At 38.3% G+C, this 26,262-nt stretch overlaps 1 protein-coding gene across 2 annotated transcripts; it reads left to right on the forward strand.

The window, feature by feature from the left end:
- Window positions 1-2,312: 2,312 nt before the first annotated feature.
- LOC110476048 (plasminogen) lies at window positions 2,313-25,672 on the forward strand. Of its 2 annotated transcripts, none has more exons than XM_021540646.3 (19): window positions 2,313-2,428; window positions 5,609-5,744; window positions 7,925-8,031; window positions 11,045-11,159; window positions 12,044-12,183; window positions 12,777-12,897; window positions 13,028-13,146; window positions 14,022-14,184; window positions 14,735-14,865; window positions 15,677-15,842; window positions 16,564-16,730; window positions 17,649-17,797; window positions 19,252-19,345; window positions 20,901-21,021; window positions 21,734-21,808; window positions 22,163-22,303; window positions 23,392-23,498; window positions 24,334-24,479; window positions 25,258-25,672. In XM_021540646.3, the coding sequence occupies exons 1-19, from the start codon at window positions 2,380-2,382 to the stop codon at window positions 25,417-25,419; spliced, it is 2,409 nt and encodes an 802-aa protein (XP_021396321.2). In that variant the 5' UTR covers window positions 2,313-2,379; the 3' UTR covers window positions 25,420-25,672. The 2 variants fall into 2 exon arrangements, with proteins under 2 accessions (XP_021396321.2, XP_021396322.2); XM_021540647.3 differs by having other exon boundaries at window positions 12,780-12,897.
- The last annotated feature ends 590 nt before the right edge of the window (window positions 25,673-26,262 follow it).

Below are 26,262 nucleotides of genomic sequence, written 5' to 3' on the forward strand. Positions count from 1 at the left end.
TATCCTCAAGTCCAGTTTTCCAGGATCAGATTAATTTAGACAGAGATTAATAAGATTTCTTCAAATCTGCATTGAATGAAATGGCAATGAGTGTTCTTTGCTTTCTTCAGAGCACTCACACCAATGTAGGTCCATTTTAATCAGACTTGAGACAATGAGATTGAGAGAAGAATCAGAGCCAAGCCTAGAACTGGCAACAGCTAGGCATATTGTGAAGGAGTATATATAGACTTTTAACATGAGGAAAGATTGCAAAAGAGTTTGCTGACCTGATGCATGGAGATTTTCCCAAACTCTCCTAGACTTGTGGTAACAAACCTTTGGGTACCACATTTAGCTTCTTTGGTTTTGAAAACCAGTAGGAAAATCTAATCTGATTTAAATCTCTAACACATTGTGTTTATTGATGAGTTTTACAAACTCAGTTAAGACTCACAGCCTTTCAAACCTCTCCATGCAGCAGAAACAAATGCACTTACCCACTTACACAGTTTCTTTTCTTAGACTTTTACCACCAGATGTGCACCATAGCACAGTAACCCACTGACTACCTCAGTGGAAATGGGAAATACAGGAAAATGGGGAAGGTATCAAAGATGCTGGAGAGGGCAGGGCTCAGCAGAAAAGCAATTTTGCACTGGAGTAAGGAAAAGACCAACTGTGTCATAATATCTGATGGGAAGGAAGCAGAGATTGGTGAGCAGATGCTGTTTGTAGCCAGGGAGTCAGGGGTTATAGAGCAGGAGAGAGGCAAACCAGGATCTGGATCTAGAATTGAAAATGAGGTTGATCGTTAAAAATGTGGAGTTAAACCAGGCTTGAATACCTCTCAAAAGCCTACTAGCTAGTAAAGCCTACTTGGTGTTCTGCTCCTTTGTTTTACCCTTCTTTCCCAATGAGTAACTGGTCCTAATACATGATAAGCCTGATCCCACATGTGATTGCATTATATCCAACCCATTCTCCCTGACACCGTTCAAATGTTTCCCTGAGCTGAGTCCAGCTCCAATCAGCTCCTCTCCTTGGCCCATCTGCTTTGTTTCCCTGGACTAACATCAGTGATATCCCAAGCCTCTACAGATATCCCATGCTTTGCTGTTGTTCACAAGTTGCATTAAACAGATTCAAGCACAGAAAACAACCAAATAGCATGGTATTATACTATCCAACCAGAGAAAAACTGTATAGGACCACAAGCAGAATCAGCTTTAAATTTTTCACATAATCAGTAAAATATAAGTTAGTCTGGTTCTCATGCTCATGCCTCTCTCACATATTTACCCCTGCACTCCAAGCTTTATTCCAAGCCCTCAATACAGTGTAACTTTTACTTAAAGCAGGCAGGATGATGCAGAAGTGGACAGCCTCATTAGTTTTTAGAAGCAATTCATAATTCTGCAAACTTTCGGCCTCCAGTTGCAGAAGATTTAATTGCATGATCCAGCAGTGTGCATTCAAGTCTGTTCTCCCCATCCAATATTCATCCTGCTCCTTCCTCTGGTGAGTCACTAGCACATTTGATTCAGTAAGTTGTTTGGAAGCAACAGCAGAGAGTTAACATGCAAGAGAAGCCATGAAATGGTGCTGCAGTGCAACTTTTCCAAGGTAAAGACTGCTTAGGAAATGCAGAGTGAGCTGATGTTGAAATCAGGATAACACACAGATGAACAAAGTCTGACACCCTCACTGGATAAGTTTGTGCATGCAGTGTGAAGTTAAATGTCTGGTAAGGAAGAGCACTACATTGCTATCTATGATTCTTAAACCTAATGTTTGAGGTTTAGAGTGTCCTCTTAAATCTGAAGTTTAAATGAAATTAAGTCCTACTCCCAAATAGAAGAAGAAAAAGGAAAACTCTAAGGCAAGGAGACAGCAGAAACTGAATCTTTAATAAAGAAGTAAAATTAAACTATTTTACAGAGTTAATATCTGAATCTTATAAACATGCTTACCATGAGATTAAATAGAAGTTGTTCCTTATTAATCAATACAGGTATGCGTGGCTGAATTTACTATTGGGACTCTAATATCAAGAGAAATTCAGATACTGCCTGGACACATGATTTCTAGCAATATTATTCCTGTCTTTTCTCTAGTAGAGAAAGACCTAACCATTTGAGAACAAACCATATCCTGCAAAACAAGAGAGTGCCTTTGCATTTAATAGCATCCACTAGGAATGATTGAATCTGATTTGGTAATCCATCCAATTCAAGGTTGTTTGAACAGCCACACCACGGCAAGGGGGGAGCAGCATGGGAGAATGATTAACTTAATCCTCCTGCCTTGTTTGTTTGATGCTGCCTCACTCCAGTGCAAGTCAATAAAACTTTGAGCACTGGCACACACAACTTCCAGCACTCTCCAAGCTGGCCCAAAATGGGGATTAGCAAAGCTGCCTTTCTCCTTCTGTTCCTTCTCAGCTCAGGTAAGAATCTTTTGCTTTCTGCTTGCCTAGGTGAGACTGGGGCCAGACACTTGCAAGCTCTATGTGATGAAGGTAGGTCCCCAAATCTCTGTGTCACAACTCCCCTGGACAATGATGGATTTGGGGCTTGCTGGGCAGCAAGAGCTGCTGCAGAATAGAGTGAGAGCTGTCATTGCTCCTGAGTTATGTTCAGTAGAACATTGCTCCTGAGTTATGTTCACCAGAAAAGGAGCAGCCTTGGTGTCTGCATGGGCAGTTAATGGCTCCCAGCAAACGTTTCCCATGGCCAGAGACAGGGGCACCCCTGGGAAGCAGCCTGCCAAAGGCATGGCTCCCTCTGGTTTCAGCAGCCTTTAATCTGAGGTTTGGGGATTTTTTTCATATGTTATTTCCAATTACTGTGATCCTTATTCTGATTGCTTTAAAGTTTTGTTAATACTTGTGCAAAACAGAATCATACAGGAAAGGAAAGCTTGTACACACTGCAATTTCAGTCTTTTTCATAACCACATTCTTAACTGTGAATTTTTCATTCCATGTGATAGGAAGACCAAATCTGATCACTGTTACTTTCTGGAATATTTTTGGTACAGAAACATGTGTTTGTGGAAGATGCTACAAAAATTTTGGGATACGCAAGATCTGAATTGGGCTTTTTAGTTATGTTTACATGGGTTTCATACATACAGATTCTCTGTCCTGAAAACCTTAAACTCCAGTGAATTGTGAGATTCAGACCACACAGCTTCTTGCAGGCATCTATATAACCACACAGTATGTTGTTATTGTAGTAAAAAATACAGTTATAAGTGTACTAATGCATATATAAAGATACAGTAAATTAAACATGTGCAATACAATACAACAAATTTTACATGTGCAGTTTTAAAACATAAGAAAAAGTAACAGTTAGGAAAATATATGGGTATATTTTAGCTGGAAATATTAGAGACGTGCCCCAATGTAAAAAAACATCTGTTATTTAATGTTAAGAATTTTTATCTTGGTTTAAATTCTAGTTTCTAAGCTTTGTTTTCGCAAAAGAATAGCCTCTGTAATACTTTCCTCAATTAAGTAGGAATTTTATATGAGGGAGAAAAAGATACAATTTGGGCTTTTATCTGAAATACTATACTCTTGTTTGCAAATCCTTTATCAAATGGTAGCAAATATTTGCATTTTTGAATAAGATAGTAATACATCTTTCTGTGTCTGTAAAACATCATAGACATAGGGAAAATGGTAGCATGAAAATTTAATGCTTTTTTATTGTTTGCATATTTTCCTTTCTATTTTCCCCACAATAATGCCCTGCCATGTAAATACAACAGAAAAGGGGAGAAATAGTTTTATGACTGAAATAAATTATGAACCTGTCAATATTTCTAAAATCAAATGTTGTATTAATAATGACAATATTGTTGCAAAATGTCAAAACAGGACAGAATTAAGTTTGCATGGAAACTGTACCATAGTAGGAATTGTTTTTTTTTTCTTTTCTTTGTGGTGAGCATTGCAGCATCTCTATGATATTGTCTTAACCTAGTTTAATGTTTTGTCTCAAAACTCATTTCTTCTCAATGTTTTTGTTTTGAAATAACTAGTGGAAATGTCATTGGACTCTTTTTCACTTATTCTTTTGTTTTCCAGCAGCTATCATTTTCTTCCATGCATACTGTTAAAGTAACTGCCAACCCTTAGGGACAAACTCTTCCCTAGTCTAAATGCAGAAAAACCCTTGCAGTAACTTCTGTGCTTTTGCAATTGTATGTGAGGAAGTATAACTTGGCTTTTATCCGTATTTTACCAGCTTCAACTTGTAGATGCAAAATGATCTTTAAGAAAATACCCAATTTCAGGCTGAGCTATCTCTCAAGTGAAGGAATTTAATAACAGGACACGTGAGCCTGCTGAAGAGTGTTACTGAAGAGTGTTACTCAGGAAAGGGAGGGGCTGTTGCCTTTCTCAGGTCGAAAGACATCACTAAACAACTCAGTGGAGCCCCTGCTCACAGGCATGGGTCTGAGTGGGACATGGAGTGTTTTTGTCCCTCCTGCTGGCATTGGGCCATGGCTGAGACAGACAGGGGTCAGAGAAAGTGAAGAAGTTCCTCTCTGCAGCATGGCTGTTATTCCTAAGATTCCAGTCATGGTCTGGTTCATCCCCTGTCTGCCTTTTATTCAGCAATTGTGTAAGGCCAGGCACAAAAGCTGACTGAGATGTCCTGCAGTGACCAGGGGCCAGGGTGTCTGTTTGGGGTTGAAACACTACAGAACAGATAACTCCCAGGGCCAAATGTTCATCAGAAGAGTCATATGCTCCACTGATAAAGAAACTGTAAAAATCACAGGACTCGTGCAACTCCATGACCCTGCAGCTGGAAGTCATGAAAATCACTGTGCTATGCACTAATTCTGGGATTGCAGAGCTGTAACAGAAAAATACTAAATGCCAAAGTCCTTTACAAGGAGGAGTGTTCTGGAACACTTTTTGAGTTTACCATTAAAAATAGCTGTACTTTTTAGATTCCTATATATTTGACATGCAGCTGTAAACCAGAGGTTGTTAGGTGGATTTACTTACCTCTTTAATGTCTTATTTTAATTCATTGCAATGGAAGGCAACAACTGCTGTCTTGATTATTAAGTAAGTTCAGTACAGGGTTATTACAAACTGAACAACTGACAACCCCAGTGACTGAGGGTGGTTTGATTTTTTTAAGAGTAGGAGCCTTTGAAAGGAGGTGACTGATAAATCTCAAGTCATTCCATGTGGATGGATGGACAGCAATGAACAAACATTGTTTCACGTCTTTCTTGAGCACCATTTCTCTGCTTTGTCCAAAGTATGCATGGCCAATATTTACTTTCTGAAACACCTCAAATATTTTTTGCTCCTTGGCTCATCTTCTGTGCCCCCATTACCTTATCCTATAGGTTTGTGTTATCACTGTTCAAGCCATTTCTCTGTCCTGCCTTACCCTGGGTTTTCAGTGATGCTACTTTTTGCCATACCAGGAAAGCATTATATATTACCCATATTTTGTCACAATTAACCCAATTATTCCAGTAATTAAATGATGATGTCATATGACTAGGCGACAAAGAATTTAACATGGGAGTTTAAAATAAAGCAAATCATCATTCCCATTTTCATTCTTTTCTCTCTTTTTCCTCTAAGTGCAAGGAAGCATCCTAGACCACTATGTGAGAACAGAGGGAGCTTGGTTGCTCAACCCCATGAAACAAGTTTATAGAGCAAATAGTGATGAAGAATGTGCAGAGAAATGTGAAAGTGAAGAAAAGTTTCCTTGCAGGTAATTTCCACTGGTTCCCACATGTCTTTCATTGCAGGTGATGGAAAAATATGCCTTTTTTTATCCACAATCTGAACTTTCAAGGGTTTCCTTATGACTATGTGGGGGTTTGAGGTTTGCTGGGAAAACAAAAATGTGCAGAAACAGAATTCTTGTACTGCATATAGATGGACATGAAGATGAAGATGAAGATAGAAAAAATAGACAAATTAAGAAAGTTATGTTGAATTTTTATTGAAAAATGTTACGATGCACAGCTTGATGCACAGCTTGACATGCTGCAAACCAACGTGACATGATTTTATCAAGACTCTTGCACTCCTTCTGCAACAAGAAGTCATAATTAATTTCTTGGAAATCTAGGACAGCAATAATAGCATTGCTTATTTTCATTGCATTCATTATATTGCAGATAAATCAATTATTCAGAATTTTACTAGAATTTGGACTTAGGTAACTTCTATTTACTTTGAAAAAGAGACCTGAACCTTAATGACCTGAACCTTCTTTCAGCCAAGTCCTCTCCCTGCACTTGCATTACCCAGGCTCAAGGGGCTGGAAAGCATGAAGGGTGTTGATGACCCTGTATTGTTGGTCTTTGCTCAGCCTTCTGCCCCACTGGATCCTGCTGCTCTGAGCCTAAGGCTTCTGGATCTCCTGTGCCAAAGCCTTGCAGCCCATTGAGCTCCAGCAGTGCAGCAGGAAACTGAGCTCTTTTGAGGCAGTGAGATGTCCATTACTGCGGTGGGAGGCAGTCCACACACACAGGGCAGAGGGGGTTCCTCTCCCAGTCCAGCACTTCTGCAGCATGGCTTTTTGAACTCAGCAGTTTCAAGCACTTGGTTCTACTTAATGCTTTTATTCAGGGCACGGATACATTGGTGCTGGCTTCTTAAATGTGTTTTGTAACTTTGTGGTTTAAGATTAAAGAGCAAATGAGGCTTATTTTAAAAAGGTGTAACCCTGAAGGATGACAGGGGTCTGTTGACTGCATGAAATACCAGCAATTCCCTTGGATCCAGCTTCACTCTGAAAACCACAAAGATACAGAGCTGCAGTAGCACATGGTTCTGGAGAGTAGGGAGGAAGGCAGACAGAGCAAGTCTGTATATTCAGATTATATATTCACACTTTGCAGGGAATTAATGTTCCCTTTTGAGGCATATTCAGACACAGAATTATTCCTTAGCTTCTGCCCTGGGGTCTAAGCCTGCCATCTCTTGGCACTGAAAGGACATCAGGTTAATGCCTCCTTAATTAGTTACATGAGATCTATTACAATCAAGCAAGAACAGGTGCTGCCTGGCAGGAAGGATTTGAGGGAAGAAAGATAAACGTTAGTTAGAGCCTAAGACCCAGCCAGCACTGCAGCATCCTCACATTAATGCTTCAGAGCAATCTGTTCAGATCAATACTTCAAACTTACTATCCCACCTTAGAGGTGGATTGGGCCATGCTCTTTAGTTACTTTCCTACTTACAAATTTAACATTACTGATAGCTTAACTGGCTTAATTGGTAATAACAGCTTTCTTGGTATGGACCTACCCACTGAATGCCATGCTGCTTTTGCTCTTTTTTTTTTTTTTTTTTTTGTTCAGAAGACCCAGCTGTAGGAGTTATTTAGCCTATCAGAAGGTTTCCTTAGATGCTATTCTAGAGGCTACACCATCTGCTTCAGTTTTGCAGTTTACAGCCTGGGCACTTGCTGAAAAGTCAAAAGGCTATCATTTATAAAGTGCTTACTCTCAAAAGAGTTACCACAAGATAATTTAAGGTCCTGGACTGTGTTTTACCTGCTCCTTGGTAACTGCTACATACTGTTGAGTGTCTAACTCATTGAATTTCCACTAATATTTTTAAAATAATATCAAGGTTCTTTGTGTATATATCCCCTTCAACATGGTCTCTTGAACCTCTGGAAAGTTATAAATCTCTTGTTATACTTTCTTCTTGTAGCTCCCTTTCAACCTAGGTTTGAAATGAACACTTAGAAGTGAAAATCACCACTGAAAAAGTGAGTTGCAATACTCAGTGATTTGAAAACATTTCTCAGCCTTAAATACCACTGGACTGTAGTGTCTGATAAAATTACAACTGAATACTCAACAATGTTTTCAGGAAAATAAGCATATATTCAGTATTGTTTCTTACATTGCTCTCTCCTTTTAAATTTAACAGGGCCTTCTTATTTACCAGTAAAGACCAACAGTGTTTAACATTGTCTGAGAACACCAAAACAGCAATGATATTCAGAAGAGCAAATGCAATTCTTTACGAAAAAAGAAGTATGTCTGTATCTTTTTTGTACTATTAGACTGTGGTTCAGATAAAAATTATCTATTTTTATAGTATTTGTATCTTGTTGTATGATGTTGATACTCTTCAGTTAATTAATTTGGTGACATTTTTATCCTATTATTTTTATGGCATAATTAATTGATGTGGTGAATTTTTGTATTTCCCTTTTGTACATATTTTATGAATACTTAGTCGTAGATGAGGATTATTTGACAAAAATGGTCTCTAATTCTTTCTGAAAATAGGAAGTGTGTCTCTGAGAAATGTCAGCTATCCAATTTTTTATTCTGTTTCAAAAATTATCACCTTATGCCAGATGTAAGGAAACAATTGGGTTTTAAGACTATTTTTGAATTACATTATTGAGGATGGAGCTCTTGCTGTATACAGGGAAGAATGAATGTGGTTTATTTTTAATGTAACATAAATTTCATTTTGCTGTTCCCTGACTTTAGTAATGCATAAAGGAGAAAAGATCTCCTTAGGGATCATTGAGATATAAGATGATGCAATAAACTCTGAATAGAATTACTTCTGTTCTGTATTAAATGACTTCATGAACATTGTGTTTGACCATTTGATGTTTTGTAACTTTGAAAAAAGTACTAACTAATTTGAAAATATTCAGAAATTTGAAACTTTATTATCTCAAAACTTTGATCTCCTTCAACAAAGAAAGGTGCATCAAAAGCTAAAATGAACCAGATTCTCAGTTGCTGAAAATCATGAAGGGGTTTTGATAGGCCAGTTTCTAAGCAAAAGGCAAGAATCTCAGTAACATGACAGTAAATACCCATGAGCTCCAGAGAAATTCATCTTTACATCTCTGTTGACCTTGATAAGACAATGCTGTGTGTATAGCAGCTGCAAGGAGATTTTAGATAGCAGTTCAACATCTTTAGCTGGATTGCAGCCGAACATCCAAATGAGATTTTGTTCAGGCACTGTGGATACAAGGAAGTAATTTTTGGTGTGTCAGCACTGGGCCACATTGCCCAGAGAGGCTGTGGAGCCCTCACCCTTGCAGATACTGGCTGGACACAGCTCTGAGCAGTCTCACTCACCTTAGAACCTCAGTGTGCTATTTCTGGGACTATAAATGAAAGGCAACTGAGGGTCCTTTTCAACCTAATATTTTCTGAAGCCTTTGGCCAGATGCATTTTTTTCTGGTAATTTAATGTTTAGAACATTAGTTCTCTCATTATACACAGAAGTAAGTGGGAATTTCCGTACATCACAATTAAGTAACACTAAGAAATCTTCTGCAGTTCTTATTTAGAAGGAAAACTGAGTGAATCAATTAGCAAGTAACAAAGCTAAAAGACTGAATGAGTAAGTTATATGTAAATAATCATATTGGTTTTTCTTACTGTGATCAGGAGCTAGATTGCAATTTTGGGTTATTTTTGAGACATCCCTTGGATTTACTGAAGTTAGAACCTGGTACTGCAATACACATTGCGGATTTGTTACTATATGTTTTGGGGCCTAACACAAACACATGTCTATGTTTCTTGAAATAACAGAACCACACCACTAAAAGTGCAAAAAACTGTTGTTTGACAAAACCAAAATTTCTGAAAATAGCACCTCTCTCTGCAGAAACCAAAAGATGGACCTTGGTATCAAAACTATCAAAAACACAACCTACTCTGTATGTCTCAGATGGTGTCTGTGCTGCTAATTTTTGTATTTGCAGTATTTTCTTCAGTCAAAGCAATTACTTGATGAAACCTAGTTGCTATTTATCATTGTGTTCAATGAAAAGGATGACGATTACTATTTGGCCAAATACTTCTGACAATTTCAGAAGTTACTTTTTCTATGGTATGTGCTATAAAAGAGAAAGTTAATCTTCTCTGACTTACAGTAAAAGTAACAAGAATTAAAGCTGCATTTGGGAATTGCTACCTATGTATCTGTTTGGAAATAGTTAACCCAAGGCACACGGATTGAGTTTGGGGATCAAAGTTAGTAATTTGTCATCAGAAAGGAAAAGCCCTAAAGGTTATATAAACGGTCAAAAGTTTACACAAACAAGAAGAGTCAGCACTCGACTGATTCAATGTTCAGTGATTGAGGGGTTTAATGTTATTTTATTGCAAAATTGTTTGAGGGATCCAAATGGCTTCCAGCTAAAGTTTCTAGAGTAAACTTGCCTCTATATATACATTGAAATGAAAGCATTCCTAAGGGTGTATCTATAAATTCACGTCTCAAATATCAGAAAAGCTGAACCATATTTTGGAATCAAATATTAATTCTTTTCACAGTGGGCAAGAAAGATCTGTGTAAAATGGCATTATTTATCCAGATTTCTATTAATCTTCTGCTTGTATGTCAGCTTTGTTACAACTTTGATGCTGAGAAAAACTATTGCAAAACTTGGTCTTTACAAGAATTCGGTATTAACACTACTTAAAGACACTGAGACAAGCCAGGTCACAACCTAAAAGGCAGATTGCTTCCCCAGGGAAATAGTAAATGAGTTTCCCACTTAGTTTTCTGAGCCAGAGGACATGTTGCCTGACAGTGACTCTCTCTAAACTGCAGCTGTCTTGTCTTCAGCTGAATTCAGGTGACTGTCTTTAAAGATTTGATTTTAATTACTGTGCATAACTATAATAATCTCATAGCAGGTAATAAAAAGAGAATGTGTTTCTATTTTGTTATAGTACCTATTTAAATATTTAAATTGTATTTTATTATTTAAATCTACTATGGCATATTCCCAAAATAACTGGGTTGTGTTACACTTATTCCTCTAGAATTCTGGTATAGAACTTCTTTTGCTTTCACATACATTTTTCAGTCCCAATTAAGTCAACTGAGACATCAGCTATCTATCAGGTTTTTACAATGTAAAATATCTAGTTTAGAACATAAGAAAGTCAAAATATGCTCAAACATATTTAGGTGGGGTAGTATGAAAATGGATTTTGTGTATGTTAGAATCCAATGGATATGTCATGATACTGATAAAGCACATATCATTTCAGTTTATCTTCTAGAATGCAGGGAGGGAAAAGGAGTGAATTACAGAGGAACAGAAGCCAAAACTCGGAAAGGTGTGAAGTGCCAGAAGTGGGCTGATAATTCCCCACATAAACCAAAGTAAGATCTTTTTGTATCTGTTTCTATAAAACCAGATCTGTTCTGAAATCTTGTTATCTTGTCTGAAATCTGTTTCTGAAATTTTTTTAAGCCATACATATGTGCTAATTTGTCTTGTTTTTTTGGTGTTAGAAGTCTCCTTATAAAATATTTTTCTATACTTATCTAGAATAAGATAATTCTCTAATCTGAGTTGTTACTCAGATACCTCTAAGTGGTGCTGCATGATCAGTAGAGACGCTGTCACCCTGGGCAGTTGCATTTAGATTTTATGAGCTTTACATGAGCAAAACACTAGACTGGGAAATACCTGGTTCTGCTGAAATCAGATTTTTTCAGTAATCTCACCAGAGCAAGAACTTCTTCTCTTGCCAAAATGTATAACATGTGGCAGATGAGATAGAGATTCATCATTTTATCAGTGAATCCACAATTAATAAGGTAGTGTTTCTTGCATTAAAAAAAAACCACCAAACTGGGTTTATTTAATAACCTTCTGTTCAGAAGTTATAGCATTCAGGTTACAGAGGACTCTCACATTTCAGCAAATACATTCTCATTGCATCTCCCAGGGAACATATCCCAGAGGAAGCAGTTCACTACATGCCACATGGTACCCTGTCTGAGCAATAACTGCTGCAAAACAATAGCTAAAGAAAATGCAAGTATTAAGGGCATAGCTGGCTATAGAGGCACTGTATTTCCTGAAGTCTACCACTGTAGTACTTCTAATGCTTCAGCAATGGCACACAGTAACTATTAGGGGCCCTCTAAAGACCAACATCAACAAAATTGTCCTCAGATAAAAAATTTATTTTTAGAGTCCTCAGCTGAATAATTGGGACACTTTCCTTATTCTGTAATCCCATTTAATTCTGTTCTAGTTACACACCTGAAAAATATCCCAAAGCAGGACTGGAGGAAAACTACTGCAGAAATCCTGATCAGGATGAAAAGGGACCCTGGTGTTACACAACAGACCCTGATACCAGATTTGACTACTGTAACATCCCTGAGTGTGAAGGTCAGGATACACATACTGACTTCTTTCCAATTTTTGCAATATTTGTTCAAGGATGTGAAGTTATTAATTTTTATTTTCAATTGAGCATTTGTTTCAAACGTGAATTTAGTTCAACACAAAACTTTCCAAAATATTTTCAACATCAACAAGGAAGATATCAAAAGACCCTGAAAACAACAATGCAGTGTCTTTTTTTTGCCTGGATAAAAAAAGGCATATGGGTGTATTCATATATCATAAAATTAAAATGGAACCAAATGACATTTGATAGTGCAAAACTCAATAAAATGCACCAGTAGCAAAGAACAAATTTTAAATTATATCTTAATAGATTAAATTTATCTCTTTTAAAGCCTGTAATCTGTAATGTTGGTTTGAGGTTTCTTTTAGTGGAATACTATACATGTAATCAACAAGTTAAAGTCATCTTACCAAGGAAAATAAGCTTTTACTTTGCCAAAAAAATGACTGTACTTCAGCCTTGTGCTCTGATCAGGCTCTTGTGCTTTGTGTGAGATGAGTGGGAATGTTTGTGGACCAGTTCATTGGGGACTTTCTGTCTCTCTTGTCCTTATTCGGCCTTGTTCCTACAGTAGAGTGCATGCACTGCAGTGGAGAAAACTACCATGGAGTAGTTGCAACAACAGAATCTGGGCTTGAGTGCCAGCGCTGGGACTCCCAGGAACCTCACTCTCATGGATACCTCCCAGAAAAGTGAGTCAGGTTCTGTGGTGGTCTCTTTATCGACAGTGGTAGGCTGAAGACCACCCTACACCAGACAGGATAATTGTTACAGCTATTAGTAGCATATATTAAAACTTTAAAATCTTATCTTATGGTTCAGTTTTCCAGAGAAGGATCTGAAGAATAATTATTGTCGTAATCCTGATGGAGAACCTCGGCCCTGGTGTTTCACTACCAGTCCAACTAAACGCTGGGAATATTGTGACATTCCTCGTTGCAGTGAGTCTGGCTTCTAGGCTTCTTCCTGTCAGAGTGGTGTGAGGATCCAGAACAAACAGACAACGTCCCAAATATAAAGAAAGACATAAACGACAGCTGAATTTTACCTCAAAGGAAAAAAAAAAATCACTTTAAAATGAATCTCTGATAGCTTTATTGAGGCTAGACATTTCTGTTATAGACATTTCTAATGTTTTTTTATGGAGCACATCTCCCTTCCTTGATGTGTTTTCCTATGACCAACCATTTCTGGTGTTTCTTCTGATGTTCCTCTTTTGATACCAAGAAGTTTCACTCTTCCTGAAAATACTTTGGCTTTTGTTTTGCTCCTCCAAACCAATTCTCCACCTTTTCTGTTTTCTTTTCCCCTAAAGACCTGTCCTTGCCATTATACTTTTCCTTGGAATTTCTCTCTAGACTTCATCCTTTCTGTCTCTCACTAGTCAGAGTATGGCTATTTTACATGTGCACCTGTCTGTATCACTGATGGGCCAGATGCTTTCACCCCAGTTTTCTTCACAGTATTATCATTTGCTCACTTTCCAGCTCTGTTCTGATGAGGCTGCTAAAATTTTCATATCCTGACTTTTGTCTCCTGTCTTGTATGCTGGCTGCTGTAAAGGGGTAGATGCAAATGCCCTTCTGGCAGCCTGACTGCTTGTGAAGATCTCAAAATGGGAGAAAGAAAAGTTAAGAAAGGTATTGTTAGATCTTTTCTCTGCCTTTCGGACTTTTCAAATATTTTGCTATTTAGAACTTACCTGCAAAGAAATCTAAAAAGCCCACCTAATTATAAAGATCAGAGTGGTTTGTTGGTTTAGTTTTTTACTATATATAGAAGGCACTGATTAATTTCAGTTCCTTTTCTGTAACAGCAACACCCCCACCACCTCCTGCACCAGGACGCCAGTGTCTCTCAGGAAGAGGAGAAGACTATCGAGGCACAGTATCTGTTACTGAATCAGGAAATACCTGTCAGCACTGGAGCTCTCAGTCTCCCCACAGACACGCTCGCACTCCTGAAAACTATCCCTGCCAGTAAGTGAAACTCCTCTGATATTCAGTGTCCATGAGAAATACCAAGTCTCAAATTTACTTCCGTTTTTTTCATCTGTATTGCAAAGTTCTTCAGTTACAGTGGCATTCATCACCTGATGGATCTCATATTTTCAATTTTTTCATACATTTTTTATTGTCTTCTTTGTTCTTGAATACAGGTGTCTTCTTTTCCAACTTTCAAGCTCTTCTTGACTGACTTTTTCCCTCTTCATTTCATCATTTCTCAGATGAAACCATGTGGAGTAAGAATGGTACAGTTATGATATTTGCTTGGGGCTAGATTCTTTCACCCTAGATTCTTTCTGACATGCTACTTTTGACCTAAAAGTGTTGCAGTCTCTTAATTAATCCATCAGTCCTGTGGGTTTCTGGTTTAGTACATCCAAAACACCAGTGAATTACAATTATTCATGTAACAGATGGCATCAGTAAATCAACAGTAAACTAGGCAGCAAGAGATTCTCCATTTGTTCATAACCTTTAATAGATTTCCATGAGAGACTTTTATCAGTCAAGTTTTCTGTTTTAGGAGCCTAGATGAAAACTACTGCAGAAATCCTGATGGTGAGAAGATGCCATGGTGTTACACCACCAACACAACTGCCCGGTGGGAATATTGCAACATCCCCTCCTGTGATAGCACCAAGCCAGAGGATCCTGGTAAGAGCAGGAGACAAGTGGAAGTGGAGGGTCATCATAGTTTATCTTGAAAAATCTTGTGTGACTCTGCTCAGTTGCATTGTTACTGTCACTGTTGGCATTGCCATGTCTAGTTGAACTCCTGGGTCTGATGTGGAGCTCAGGCTGGTGTGTTCAGTCTGGTGGCTAAGTGCAAAAGGTTTTAAGTAAGGATTTCCTGACTGAGATCAGGAAATATTGCAGTAAAAGAAGTCTTTTTTCTTTGCCCAGTGGTGGTTACCTCCACTGACATATTTTTAAATGCTCCATGGAAAAGTTTGTTAGCTTTACATGCCAATTCCTTAAAAACTGAATCTGTAGCAAAACCCAAGATAATTTAGGACCTTTGATCCAAGACTCCATAGAAAACAATGCAAAGAAAACTCTCCTTACACAAGGTAGTCTTGATCCACACATAGGTGTATGGCAAAGACAGAGACAGCCCACATCCTGAAAAAAATTTGATCCATATGTTAACTATTTGTCTTGTTATCTGAAATAAATCCGCATGCGTGAGAGTAAAATTAAATACAAGTGCTTTTAATCTAGCATAGGTGCTTTTAAAAAGCATTAAAAGCATAGATGCTTTTAATCTAGCATATCATGAAATTTTTGCAAACATCTTTTGAAATCTTCCTTTTGATCTACTGTCTGAGAAGGATTCTGTTACAGAGAGCATGCTGTGGTGGTCAGTGAAATACTCTGGCTTGTTGTTTTCTGTTGTCTTTCTATGCTCGAGTTTAAATGTTGTAGTATCAAGATGCAAGAGATTGGTTTCTGTTATTCACTGCAGCTGTTGATGTGCCTGAGCAGGCTGAAGTTGCTGAGGAGTGCTATCAGGGCAATGGGGTGTCTTACCGTGGTACAGCTTCTTTCACTCTCTCGGGAAAGAAATGCCAAGCCTGGAGCTCGATGTCGCCTCACCGGCACAACAAAACGGCAGAGAACTTCCCAAATGCGTGCGTGTATTTCCCATTTCCAGGTTTCATCGGACAATGGTCATTTGTGAACTTGTTTTGATTTGCATCATCATTGCAACAACAATGATTATAAAGCTGGGAAGGGAGTGTACTAGATAAAAATATAAATCCTTCCTTTTCTTCTTTTTTTACCATGGAAATATTTTTTATTAATTTCATCTTGAAAGAAACCACAGGTGTCACTATTATACTTTAGACTAATTAACTGTGTGTTTCTACATTGCTTCTAAGGCAATTAATAGTTGTAATAAATTTTCTCTTATGCTGAAACGAACTGTTTCTATGCATTAATTAATTAATGAGTTTAAGTCTTTGCTTCCTAGTCTGCAAGTCACTAAGACTTTGAGAAAGGGGTAGATTGTTTTCTACCTAAAAATAACCTTTTTAAAAGCTATTACCATATTTGAAAAAAATAAAATAAACAATATCTTTGCTACACATGTATGCATTTACTTATCTGGATTTTTAAATTATGTTTTACTATAAGTGTTAATCAGTGAATAAGTATTTGGCATATTTAAGTATTTAATATATGTATCCTGATTGCTTTCTGCTGTAAAAACTATTTAAACTGGCCATGACAGAATGTACATGATAAATTATATATGCTAACTCTACAGCAGATCTGCTTTCTAAAATGTTCTTTTGAGCTCTCCCCGGCAATGCCATGGATAGGAATATAATTTGTTTGTATTTGCAGGGGCCTGAGCCAAAATTACTGCAGAAACCCAGATGCCGACAGTCGTCCATGGTGCTACACCACCGACCCCAGCGTGAGGTGGGAGTATTGTGACCTGAAGAAGTGTGATGGTCAAGGGCTACAGACTGTACCTAAGCCTCCTCAGACAACGCAGGAAACAAACCCTGGTGAGAATACTTTCAGCTTCCCCAGAAATGCTCATAACCAGGAAGCTGGTTTGTATGGAAACATCTTCAAGAATTTAATGAGGATGAAATACCCTAAATAAATCCAGAATTTAACACAGTATTGTATCCACACTCTTAATTTTCTGAGCATTTTTGTAGAATTTTATAGCAAGGTTTCTGCGTTAGGTTTTAGACTAATATCACATCTTTTACCTGCTACATCTGTAAATACTGGAAACACAAGAAAATAGATGGCTACTAGTTTCCATACTACTGTGGGAGGGCAACTAGCAATGACAGAAAATGGAGCAATGATGGCATTTTGCTGGCGCCTGCTTCAAAAAGTCAAAAAGTCTTTTCCTGTGACATGTTTTCACATTTCTAGGGTTCCATTTACCATCAGAGAACAGCTGGCTTTTTAGATACAGCTCTGTTATGCAGTAGATGGTTAGACAACTGCAGCTTTCTTTTTTTTATTTTCTTTTTTTTTTTTCTTTTTTGCTATGACACTTTTCAATGATTAGAAGGTTAATAATTTTTGGCTGAATATGTGTCACTGTGGTTTACGTACTTTAAAATGTGGCATTGGACAGATATCAGTGTCTGCAAGGAAAATACTTCAAGTGCATGGTCTTTATATTCCTGATTTCTGGAGTCTTGAAGGATTGACTGAATGTAATCTTCTTGATTTATGACTTTTGTGATCATGAAGAAAACTTTTAAGATGCAAGGAAATTAAAATATCATTGTTAGTTATCCTTGACACTATGTAGCCCCTTTCCTCATCTACATAATATGTAGGATGTGTAAATTGTAGTAGTAGTTCCTCAAATTTATCACTGCTTCACCACCATCAAGTATGGAAGTGGCCCAACAGCTCACAGCTAACAACCATTTCCTTTCCTTCATTTTTCACAGAATGCATTACTGAAAATGGTGTAGACTACCGTGGCACAGTGGCAAAAACTGCAAGGGGCAGGACTTGTCAGGAGTGGAGTTCTCAGAGACCTCATAGCCATGACTATTTCACTCCCACAACTCATCCAAGAGCAGGCCTGGAAAAAAATGTAAAAAACTGTTCATTTAATACATATTGTCACTGAGCTTTGCCTGTCTTTTTCAGGGTCCTCCAGCGAGCATTTGGTGACAGGTCTTTGTAAATTTGTTTTCTTCAGTTCAATCCAAGAACCTGATCATGATAATTCTTGTTGACATGACCAGTGTGGTCACTGTGGGACACAGAGATGCCCAGAAGCTCTACCAAATACTTCTGCTGCACACCCAAGGGGCTTCAGATGGGCTCTTGCTTCTCCTCACTACTGGGGACCAACCAGAGTGGGTCTGTGGGCATTGCCTCTGTCTCCTCTGACAGAAAGAACACCTGGGGTCATAGGTCTCAGTAGTACCAGGGCCAGCTGAGATGGTAATGAATCCAATGTTCAGTTCAGGTTCCTTAAGATATGTAGCTGATGGAATGTAACCCCCCATCCCCCAGTAATTCCCCTTCAGCCCTCCAGCTTCTGCCACAGCCCATTATTCAGGGCTACACATGTACATGACTGTCCTGGATGGCAGTCTCCCTTTCTAACCTTCATCTCCCTCATCCTAGCAAATGTACTCATCACCAATTTTTTAGACTTTTAACACCCCATGTACAGTATTTGCCTATTTGTGACAAGTCTTCCATGTGATATAAAGAGCTTGTTTGATGTTGACAGCTTTTACTATTTTTTTACAAGGTAGATGACTAACTTTCTTTAGTCAATCCTTTGATGGCATCACACACCCTGTATTGAATTCCAGACTGGGGAAACTCCCTCTAAAATGCTGCCTGTCATACATTCTTGGTTCTTGTATTTGTCAGGGGCTCTTGGTAGCAAATATTTTCTCCTTTTTGCTAAGACATGGGATATGTTTAAGGATAGGGCAGGGAACTAGAAAACACACCTGGTAGCATGCAGTTATGTGAGATGCCTGTGCTGAGCAGAGATCAGTCAGTATGCCCAGGGAAAACCTAGAGAGGGATTCAGCTAACAGCACCTGCATGAGAGGAAACACTGCAGCCCTGCATCACCACAGAGAGGCAGCATCAGGTTGAGCAAGACAGCTTACACAACACTCACTTGTCCCTGAGTCATGCAGCCAGAGTGGATGTGAAAAGACCTCAGAACTGATCCTACTACTCCTATTAACTGCAGGGAAAGCAGGAGTAAATATTTTCTGTGCTTTAGAAAACAAAAGTCAAGACCCCCTAATTTTTGAGATCTCAGAGATACAAGGTTGCCCTAGTGAAGCTTAATGTCTGAAGACAGTTGAAGAAGTCTGATTTTTATTATCCTTTTCCAAACTCACGGAGCAAATGGAAAAATGAAATAAATTTTGATAAAAGGAATTAGAAATCACTTATAAGAATGGAAATAAAAAATATATCCCAAATTTTATCTTATTTTATTTTGAAACTTTAATTGTTTGACCTTTTTATTCCCTGGTTAATAGCTGGTGCCTTTATTCTTTGTTACAGTATTGCAGGAATCCTGATGGAGATGTGAATGGACCTTGGTGCTACACAACAGACCCGAGAAAAGCCTGGGAGTACTGTGACATTCCCAAGTGCCGTAATTATTCCTTTAAAGACTAGTGTATCCCTTTCCCTTAAATTCTAGTGTCTCCCTTTCCTGTACCTTTTTATAACAGTTAGAGAATACTTGGTGTTTAGTCTGAAAGACTGACCTAAGTGCAGTTGATTTAGGCTAGAAATTAAGGCTCCTGGGAAGTGATGTTTAAGGTCTCTGTCTGAAGACTTAAGATTGATCTTCCTTGAAAGCCCCAAATGCACCACAAGCTATGGAGGCCACTGAAGCTCATGGGGTTTTGCCATGTGTTTTAAAATGGGCAGTTCCAGCAGAAATCTTTCCTGCCCCAGCCTAATTTCCTGGCATAACTCTGTGTGTGGTCTTGCTGAACAGGGCATGCTCTTTTACCACCAAAACCTTTACACTCCCTGCTCATGTGGCTCTGGTTCTCTTCTGGATGACAACCAGATTGTCCTTCCTCTGATGTTGTACCATATCTGATGTCTGCAAAATGCATCTGACTCTAAATATTTAACCAAATGGCCTTTGTCTTTGTTAGTAGTAATCAAGCTCTGAATGAGGTGGTGCAACAAAGTGTACAATGGTGAAGTTTTATAACATTTTGGTTTCCAGTCCTTTCATGTGTATCAACAACCAAAACTCTGGTAGGAAGAGAGGTAGCTTCAAAAGAAGAATGACTCCTTGCTGCTTTATCCCCTCAGTGGTGAGCAGAAGAAAATGTGCTCAGATCAAAACCCAAAAATTAAGCAAACCAGGAAAAAAAAAATTGTTGTATACACACTGGACCTGTGAAAATAGCACTGCAGTGAATGTGTTGGGCTGGGACTCTTAAGATAAAAAAAACCCCCAGATTTCCACATGACTATTGTATGCTATTTTGATGATCAATTTCTTCTTTAAATTAGTACTGTTTTTTTGCTGAGAAGGTAATCTAAAGAACAGAGGAAACATGGCTTTTGCTTTTAATTTCATTAATTCACTCATTTTGATGACAAAATTCTAAATTCTGTGTTGATAAGACTCAGTTCACCGAGGCCAAATAAGAATTACATTTTTAATAACTCAGAGACATCTGAAGTGCCAAATGATCCTAAGATAAGAGTTGACAAAATTTTGTTCATCAGACACAGCATTAGATTTTCACATGCTGTACCACCAAGATTATTTTAAAACATCTGCCAGTGCAATTTCTGCACTGCTGACATCCATAAAAGTTCTTTTAAAAATGTTGGAAGAATTTATTTCTTTTTTCTCTCTTTTTTCTTCTCCTTCCCCTTCTGTTTTTTTTTTTTTTGGGGGGGGGGGGTTTCTATCTGACTGTGGAGCTACTTGTGTGTAATTTGCTGGCCATTGAGAACTGTATGTGGAAAAAATTACTAGACATTTTTAGGTGTTCCAGATGAAGGTAACCTAACAAAATATATGTGATGTATGGTATAGAATTATTTGAAGAGAATCAGAAGCTGAAGTGACAAATGTAACAGGTTCACCTTCTGGTTCACTGAGTTCATAGTGAATGTATAGCAAATCACTAAATCATAGTTCCTTATAGTGATGTTTTTTTCTTATTCTGAAGCTCCTCCTCAGTATGAATGTGGGAAATCCAAGTTCAGACCAAAACTGTGTGCTCAAAGGATTGTTGCAGGGTGTGTTTCGCATCCGCACTCCTGGCCCTGGCAGATCAGCCTCCGTACCAGGTATGATTATTCCTTATTACATCAGACACTACATGCAAAGAAACCTTGCCTCTCATACAATGCTACAGGAAGTGGTTCAGGCAGTCTAAACTTGGTTTTAATTTATAAATAGCTCAAGGGTAAACATTGTGTATGCTATTCTTAAAGAAGGTAATTTAGACAACCAAGAACACTCTATTTTGTGACAAATCAGTTGTTAATTGTTAATTTCAAAAACATTTTCAGTAGAAGGCAGAATGACTTTAAATCTGTTATTATATTCTACAATAGAATCAGTTTCCAATGAATAAGAGCTACAGGATGGCTAGTACACCTCTTGATCAACCCTTTCATGTAAACATTTGATCCTACTGGCAAGGTTATTAACAAAACTGGGAATCAAGGCCATTTGCAGAGCTTTATGACTGTGATAAGGATGAGAAAAAGTAAAAATCTCTAAAATGGTGAACCTCACTGCACACAGGGTTTTCCAGCAATAGAAACACTAAGAATGAAGATCTAGGTATTTTCATACAAGGCCTCCTAAAAATGTCCACAGAACCTTACTGTTATTGTAAGAAAGGAAAGCAAAACATTTCTTAATGAAATTGTGGAATCATGTATTTAGTTTGTAAAGGCACACATGATAGAAATATTACCTGATAAATTCAAGTAGGTTTAACTTCCACATCTTAAACTACTGTCCTTTTCATGGCATTTTGCTCTATTACAGTTATGGACTGCATTTCTGTGGGGGAACTCTGATAGATCCTCAATGGGTTCTTACTGCTGCCCACTGCTTAGAAAAGTAAGTATCTCTTCACCAGCAACTTCTTACATGGGATAGAAAATAACAGGAGAAACAAGAGACCAAATAAACTAACCCAAGCTGGTTGTGAACAGCTTGCAACAGCTGTGAATTGAGCCAAATCTATTTGTCATTCATTGCTGAATTCATCATTCAAAAGCTGAATTTTGACAGTAAAACAGAGTGACGGTGATAACTCCTGCCACTTTGATTTCATGTGCCATTATAAGGGATTAAGTTTACTCTAAAGCTGGCTATCTGTCTTTGATAGAGCAAGGTGCTCAATAGCATTGTAAATGGTCTTCGTTCTGGTGGTGTGTTCATCAGCTCACCATGTGCAATTATTTCCAATAGATCCTCAAGACCAGCTGCATATAAAGTATACCTTGGGTTACACAGAGAAGTGGCAACAGAGCCATCAGTACAAATACGTGATGTAGAGAAGTTGTTCAAGGAGCCACGCAGAGCAGATATTGCTCTGCTCAAACTGAGCAGGTACCTTCTTACCTGAAGCACTCCTTTGTTCTGATGGGACAAGGTGACTAAAAAGTGGTTGCTGGTGGTGTAGAAATGAGTGTTTCTGCATACTCTGTGTTCAATTAGTGATTTGAGACCCCCTCTTTCTTCCCTTTCTGAAGAGACTCCAGGGTTTCAGAAGGGGAAAGGCTGCCTTTGGGAGGGGGGGAGGGCTAGGAACAGTTAGCCAGTCTGGAAATGTACTGGGTGTCAGCTGCTGGAAGGTGAGGCAGTGGCAGCAGAATAGAAGGAGGTAATGCCTAGAGGAGCTTTCAGTCTGTGTTTCTACATGCTTGTACCTTGATGAGGTAATGATGATCGAAACCTGCAACATTAGCATGATGCTACTCTATGCTGTTTCCATGCTGTGGTGGGGAGATTTCCTTCCAGCAGGGCTGGCCAGTGGCAGGCAAAGAGTTTAATGCAATGGCCAGTATGAACCTTCTTGCATCCGTTTTCATTCATCAAAAATGCCCTCTGTGGAACTGTGCAATCCAAAGGAACTTGTCCATGAAGCTGCAAGCAGATGTGAATGTGTGGTGCTTGGGCTTTTAGTGCTGTGGCTGCAGTGCATGTCCGAAACAGATGCAGGGTCAGCTTATAAATGTGGTCTTCAAAATGAGCTTTTGCTGCACCCAAAGGCAAGTCCAATGGCAAGTCAGATGGATTTAGGTTCTGTTGTGTGCTAAGTGTCCTGACAGAAAGTGATTTAAAATCATCCTGGATGCAGAAAGAGCAGGCTAACAGCTAGGTGTTAAATGCCACTAAATTATACCCTTTGTAATGGTTTTGTAATTAGGTTCTGTTGACTATGCATTAGCCTAAGTCAAAGCATTCTCCTGGATTAATGTTGGTTCTTTTCATGTTTCAGACTTTTCGCTTTTGTGTATCACTTTCTGTGGGTTTAGAGCCTATAAAGCAAATTTGTATGTCAGAAAAGAACCTCAACTGAAACTAAGTATTTAAATGATAAAAGGCTAAATATATATAGAATCTTTTTAGAAACCTGAATTAGAACCTAGTATTAAGTATAATTGTACTAATGATTGTTCTTCTGTTCATTTCAGACCAGCAGTCATTAATAATCATGTAATCCCAGTTTGTTTACCAAAAGAAAACTCTGTGTTAGGAGGAAGAGAGGACTGTTATGTGACAGGCTGGGGGGATACAAAAGGTGAGACAGTATTAACACATTTGAAAGCTCCATGTTTGCAGACTGGTATCCAAAGTGTGCCCTCTCTTGTGCCCCACACAAGAGAAAAACTTATGATGAAAAACTTATTTCATCAAAATTCATCACATACTACCAAACTTCCCACTGTCTCTCTGACACTGTTTCTCCTAAATCATTCAATGCCATGTAAACTGAAACCCTCTCAATAGATGCTATAAGAGGAGAAGCAGAGCTAAGGAGTCACTTCTCTCTCAGTCCTTATGCTTTTCCCCAAAGTGGGCTTTTGCCCAATTGGATGGAAAGATTTTCTAGATTTATGTTATTTCTTAATCACATAAATGTGAGTTTTCTCATTCTCTTGAGTGATTCTTCCTCCCAGCCAGGCTGGTTCACATCTCACACAAATAAAACCCTCATTTTCAAAACCCCTCACTCTGTCTCGGTAAAGAAGTGCATTGGGTACTTTCTCTGCCTCCTTGCCCATCATGCCATTTTCAACTGTTTGCTTCCTACCTGATTTCTTCCACACAAAATTCAGATATAGAGAAATAAAATGGCTTGGGAATGACTTCCACAAGTATCTGTGGGTACTGGATCCACATGGATGTACTGTGAGAACAGAAAGGTCAGTGGTGGGTGGTAAAAGGTGATAAGTACCATAATACTGATAATGCTTACTGATTTTGGTATACCTTCATATTGGGACTGGGAAGTGTATGCACAGTGGACACTATGCTGATTTTACTGCTTATGCATATCCTGATATTTACGTGTTGTGAATATGATAATTACTTCTGTCATTCATTCTTTTTTTGTCTCATATTTATTTGCAAAGGTACTCGTGGTGCTGGCTACTTAAAGGAAACTGGTTTTCCTGTAATCGAGAATAAAATATGCAACCGCCCTGAATTTTTGAATGGTAGAGTTAAAAATCACGAGCTCTGTGCTGGGAATATTCATGGTGGTACAGACACCTGCCAGGTAAGAAAGTCTGTGAACATGAGAGTCAGTTGTAAGTACACTCAAATCAAATAGGGCATTGCTTTTTGGGCTTTAGAGGCCCAGAATTATCCTCAGGATGTTACCACACCACATGCATCTGAGCTGAAAAATGTCCACATATTCTCTTTTCTTGCTCCTTTGTCTGCTGCTGGGAAGTGTGGCAATTTTTCAGATAAGCCTGAACTCCAGAGCACATGGTAACACACAGCTGTACAAGTCATGTGTGTGAAAGCCAACTTAGAATGAGAAAAGGTCTGATTTTCTTTCCCTAGATCCCCTTGCTAGCCTCTGCCAGGTTACCTCCAATGTCCAAGCTAGCTCAGTTAACCATATCTCAGTTAGCAGTCAAGGAAGGATGCAGTGGAGCCTGCCATGCAGGCAAAACAAGGGCCAAAGGAACTGTGAACTTCCAAGTATCAGTGCCACTGGATCATCTAGTAACAACAGAAACCCATGAAGAACTCAGAAAAGAGACTGAGGGAGGAAGCACAGTTTAAGTTAACAAGGACAATCAGATTCTTTTTAAATAGATCCCCTTACTTCAAAAATATATGTAATGCCTGGTGACATGAAGAGGCCTTTTATTGTAGAAGTGTTCAACAAAATGCATGGCAAATTCTTGCCTTGCTGGAATTCCAGTGTTTCCTTAAAACTACTGTGTCCTTTGCGTGTAGGAAGTACTTCTATTTCTGTGCCTCCTGTGGGAAGGCCACATGGGTCTGAAAAGAAAGAATCATCCTGTTCTTTTGCTGTTTAGGGGGACAGTGGAGGACCTCTAGTCTGTCTGGACCAAGATAAATTTGTCCAACATGGAGTCACCTCTTGGGGCCTTGGATGTGCCCAACCCATGAAACCTGGTGTCTATGTTCGAGTCTCCAACTATATTTCTTGGATTAAAAGCGTGATGGAAAGCAACTAATCCTGGGTATGGACTGCCCTCTTCTGGAAAGCAGCATGCACATCAGAAATACAAGATCCAAGTGCAATATTAAAGATACAATCATTCATAAGAAAGCAAAATAAATATGATCATCCATTTTAAATTGCTATAAATTGATAGTCATTGCCAAGAAGCCCAGCTTCTGTCACCCTCTTTCTATATGTTCTAGAGTTTGTTTGCTATGTCTGATCATAGACTTACCGACCTCTGAAATACATGTTGAAAATTCCAACCCTTTCTGTAACTGGACACATGCATTTTAATTTTTTTTTAGTTCTTCAATGACATTTTCTTTTAAGGTTATCATTTTCAAGATGTTCTGTTTCTAACATATGAAGAAATGAGAATACTTTTTTATTTTCTATGGGTTGTCTGAACCTATTACCAATTTGATTCTACAAACCAAAGAAGAATCTCACAGTACATATCTTATATGCCTGTGAAGTTTTATTAGATATATCTGATAGCATTAAATACATGGAATGGGGAAAAAGAGGAAGAAAACACATTTGGTTTGTGTTTTCATATTTTTTTATTGTCATGGGTTATACATGTGTTACAAAAGTATAAATTCTACATCAGAGATATAAAACAGTGAATAAAAAAACAGCCTTACCCTGAAGTTAGTCTCTAGTAAAGAAAAGAAAAGAAAATAGCTATCAATAGGTACCACAAATAGTGACAATGCATCTACATATTATAAAATTGTGTGCCCATAGTACCCACTGATTTCTGTGTATAACATTATCTGACTACATAATTGTTAGATGTACATTTTTCTCCTCTAAAAGAAGATTATGTACACAGGTGGTTGTAGGGAGT

This window comes from Lonchura striata, chromosome 3, assembly GCF_050655825.1.
Source record: "Lonchura striata isolate lonStrDom1 chromosome 3, ASM5065582v1, whole genome shotgun sequence".
NCBI classification, from domain to species: Eukaryota; Metazoa; Chordata; class Aves; order Passeriformes; family Estrildidae; genus Lonchura; species Lonchura striata.

What these genes read in the sequence shown, in the direction of transcription:
- LOC110476048 (XM_021540646.3), top strand. Translation starts at nt 2,380, where the DNA reads ATGGGGATTAGCAAAGCTGCCTTTCTCCTTCTGTTCCTTCTCAGCTCA. An exon ending in TCTGTTCCTTCTCAGCTCAG is followed by an intron (nt 2,429 to 5,608) that starts GTAAGAATCTTT and finishes TTTTCCTCTAAG; the next exon opens with TGCAAGGAAGCATCCTAGAC. An exon ending in CTGTGACATTCCCAAGTGCC is followed by an intron (nt 19,346 to 20,900) that starts GTAATTATTCCT and finishes CTTATTCTGAAG; the next exon opens with CTCCTCCTCAGTATGAATGT.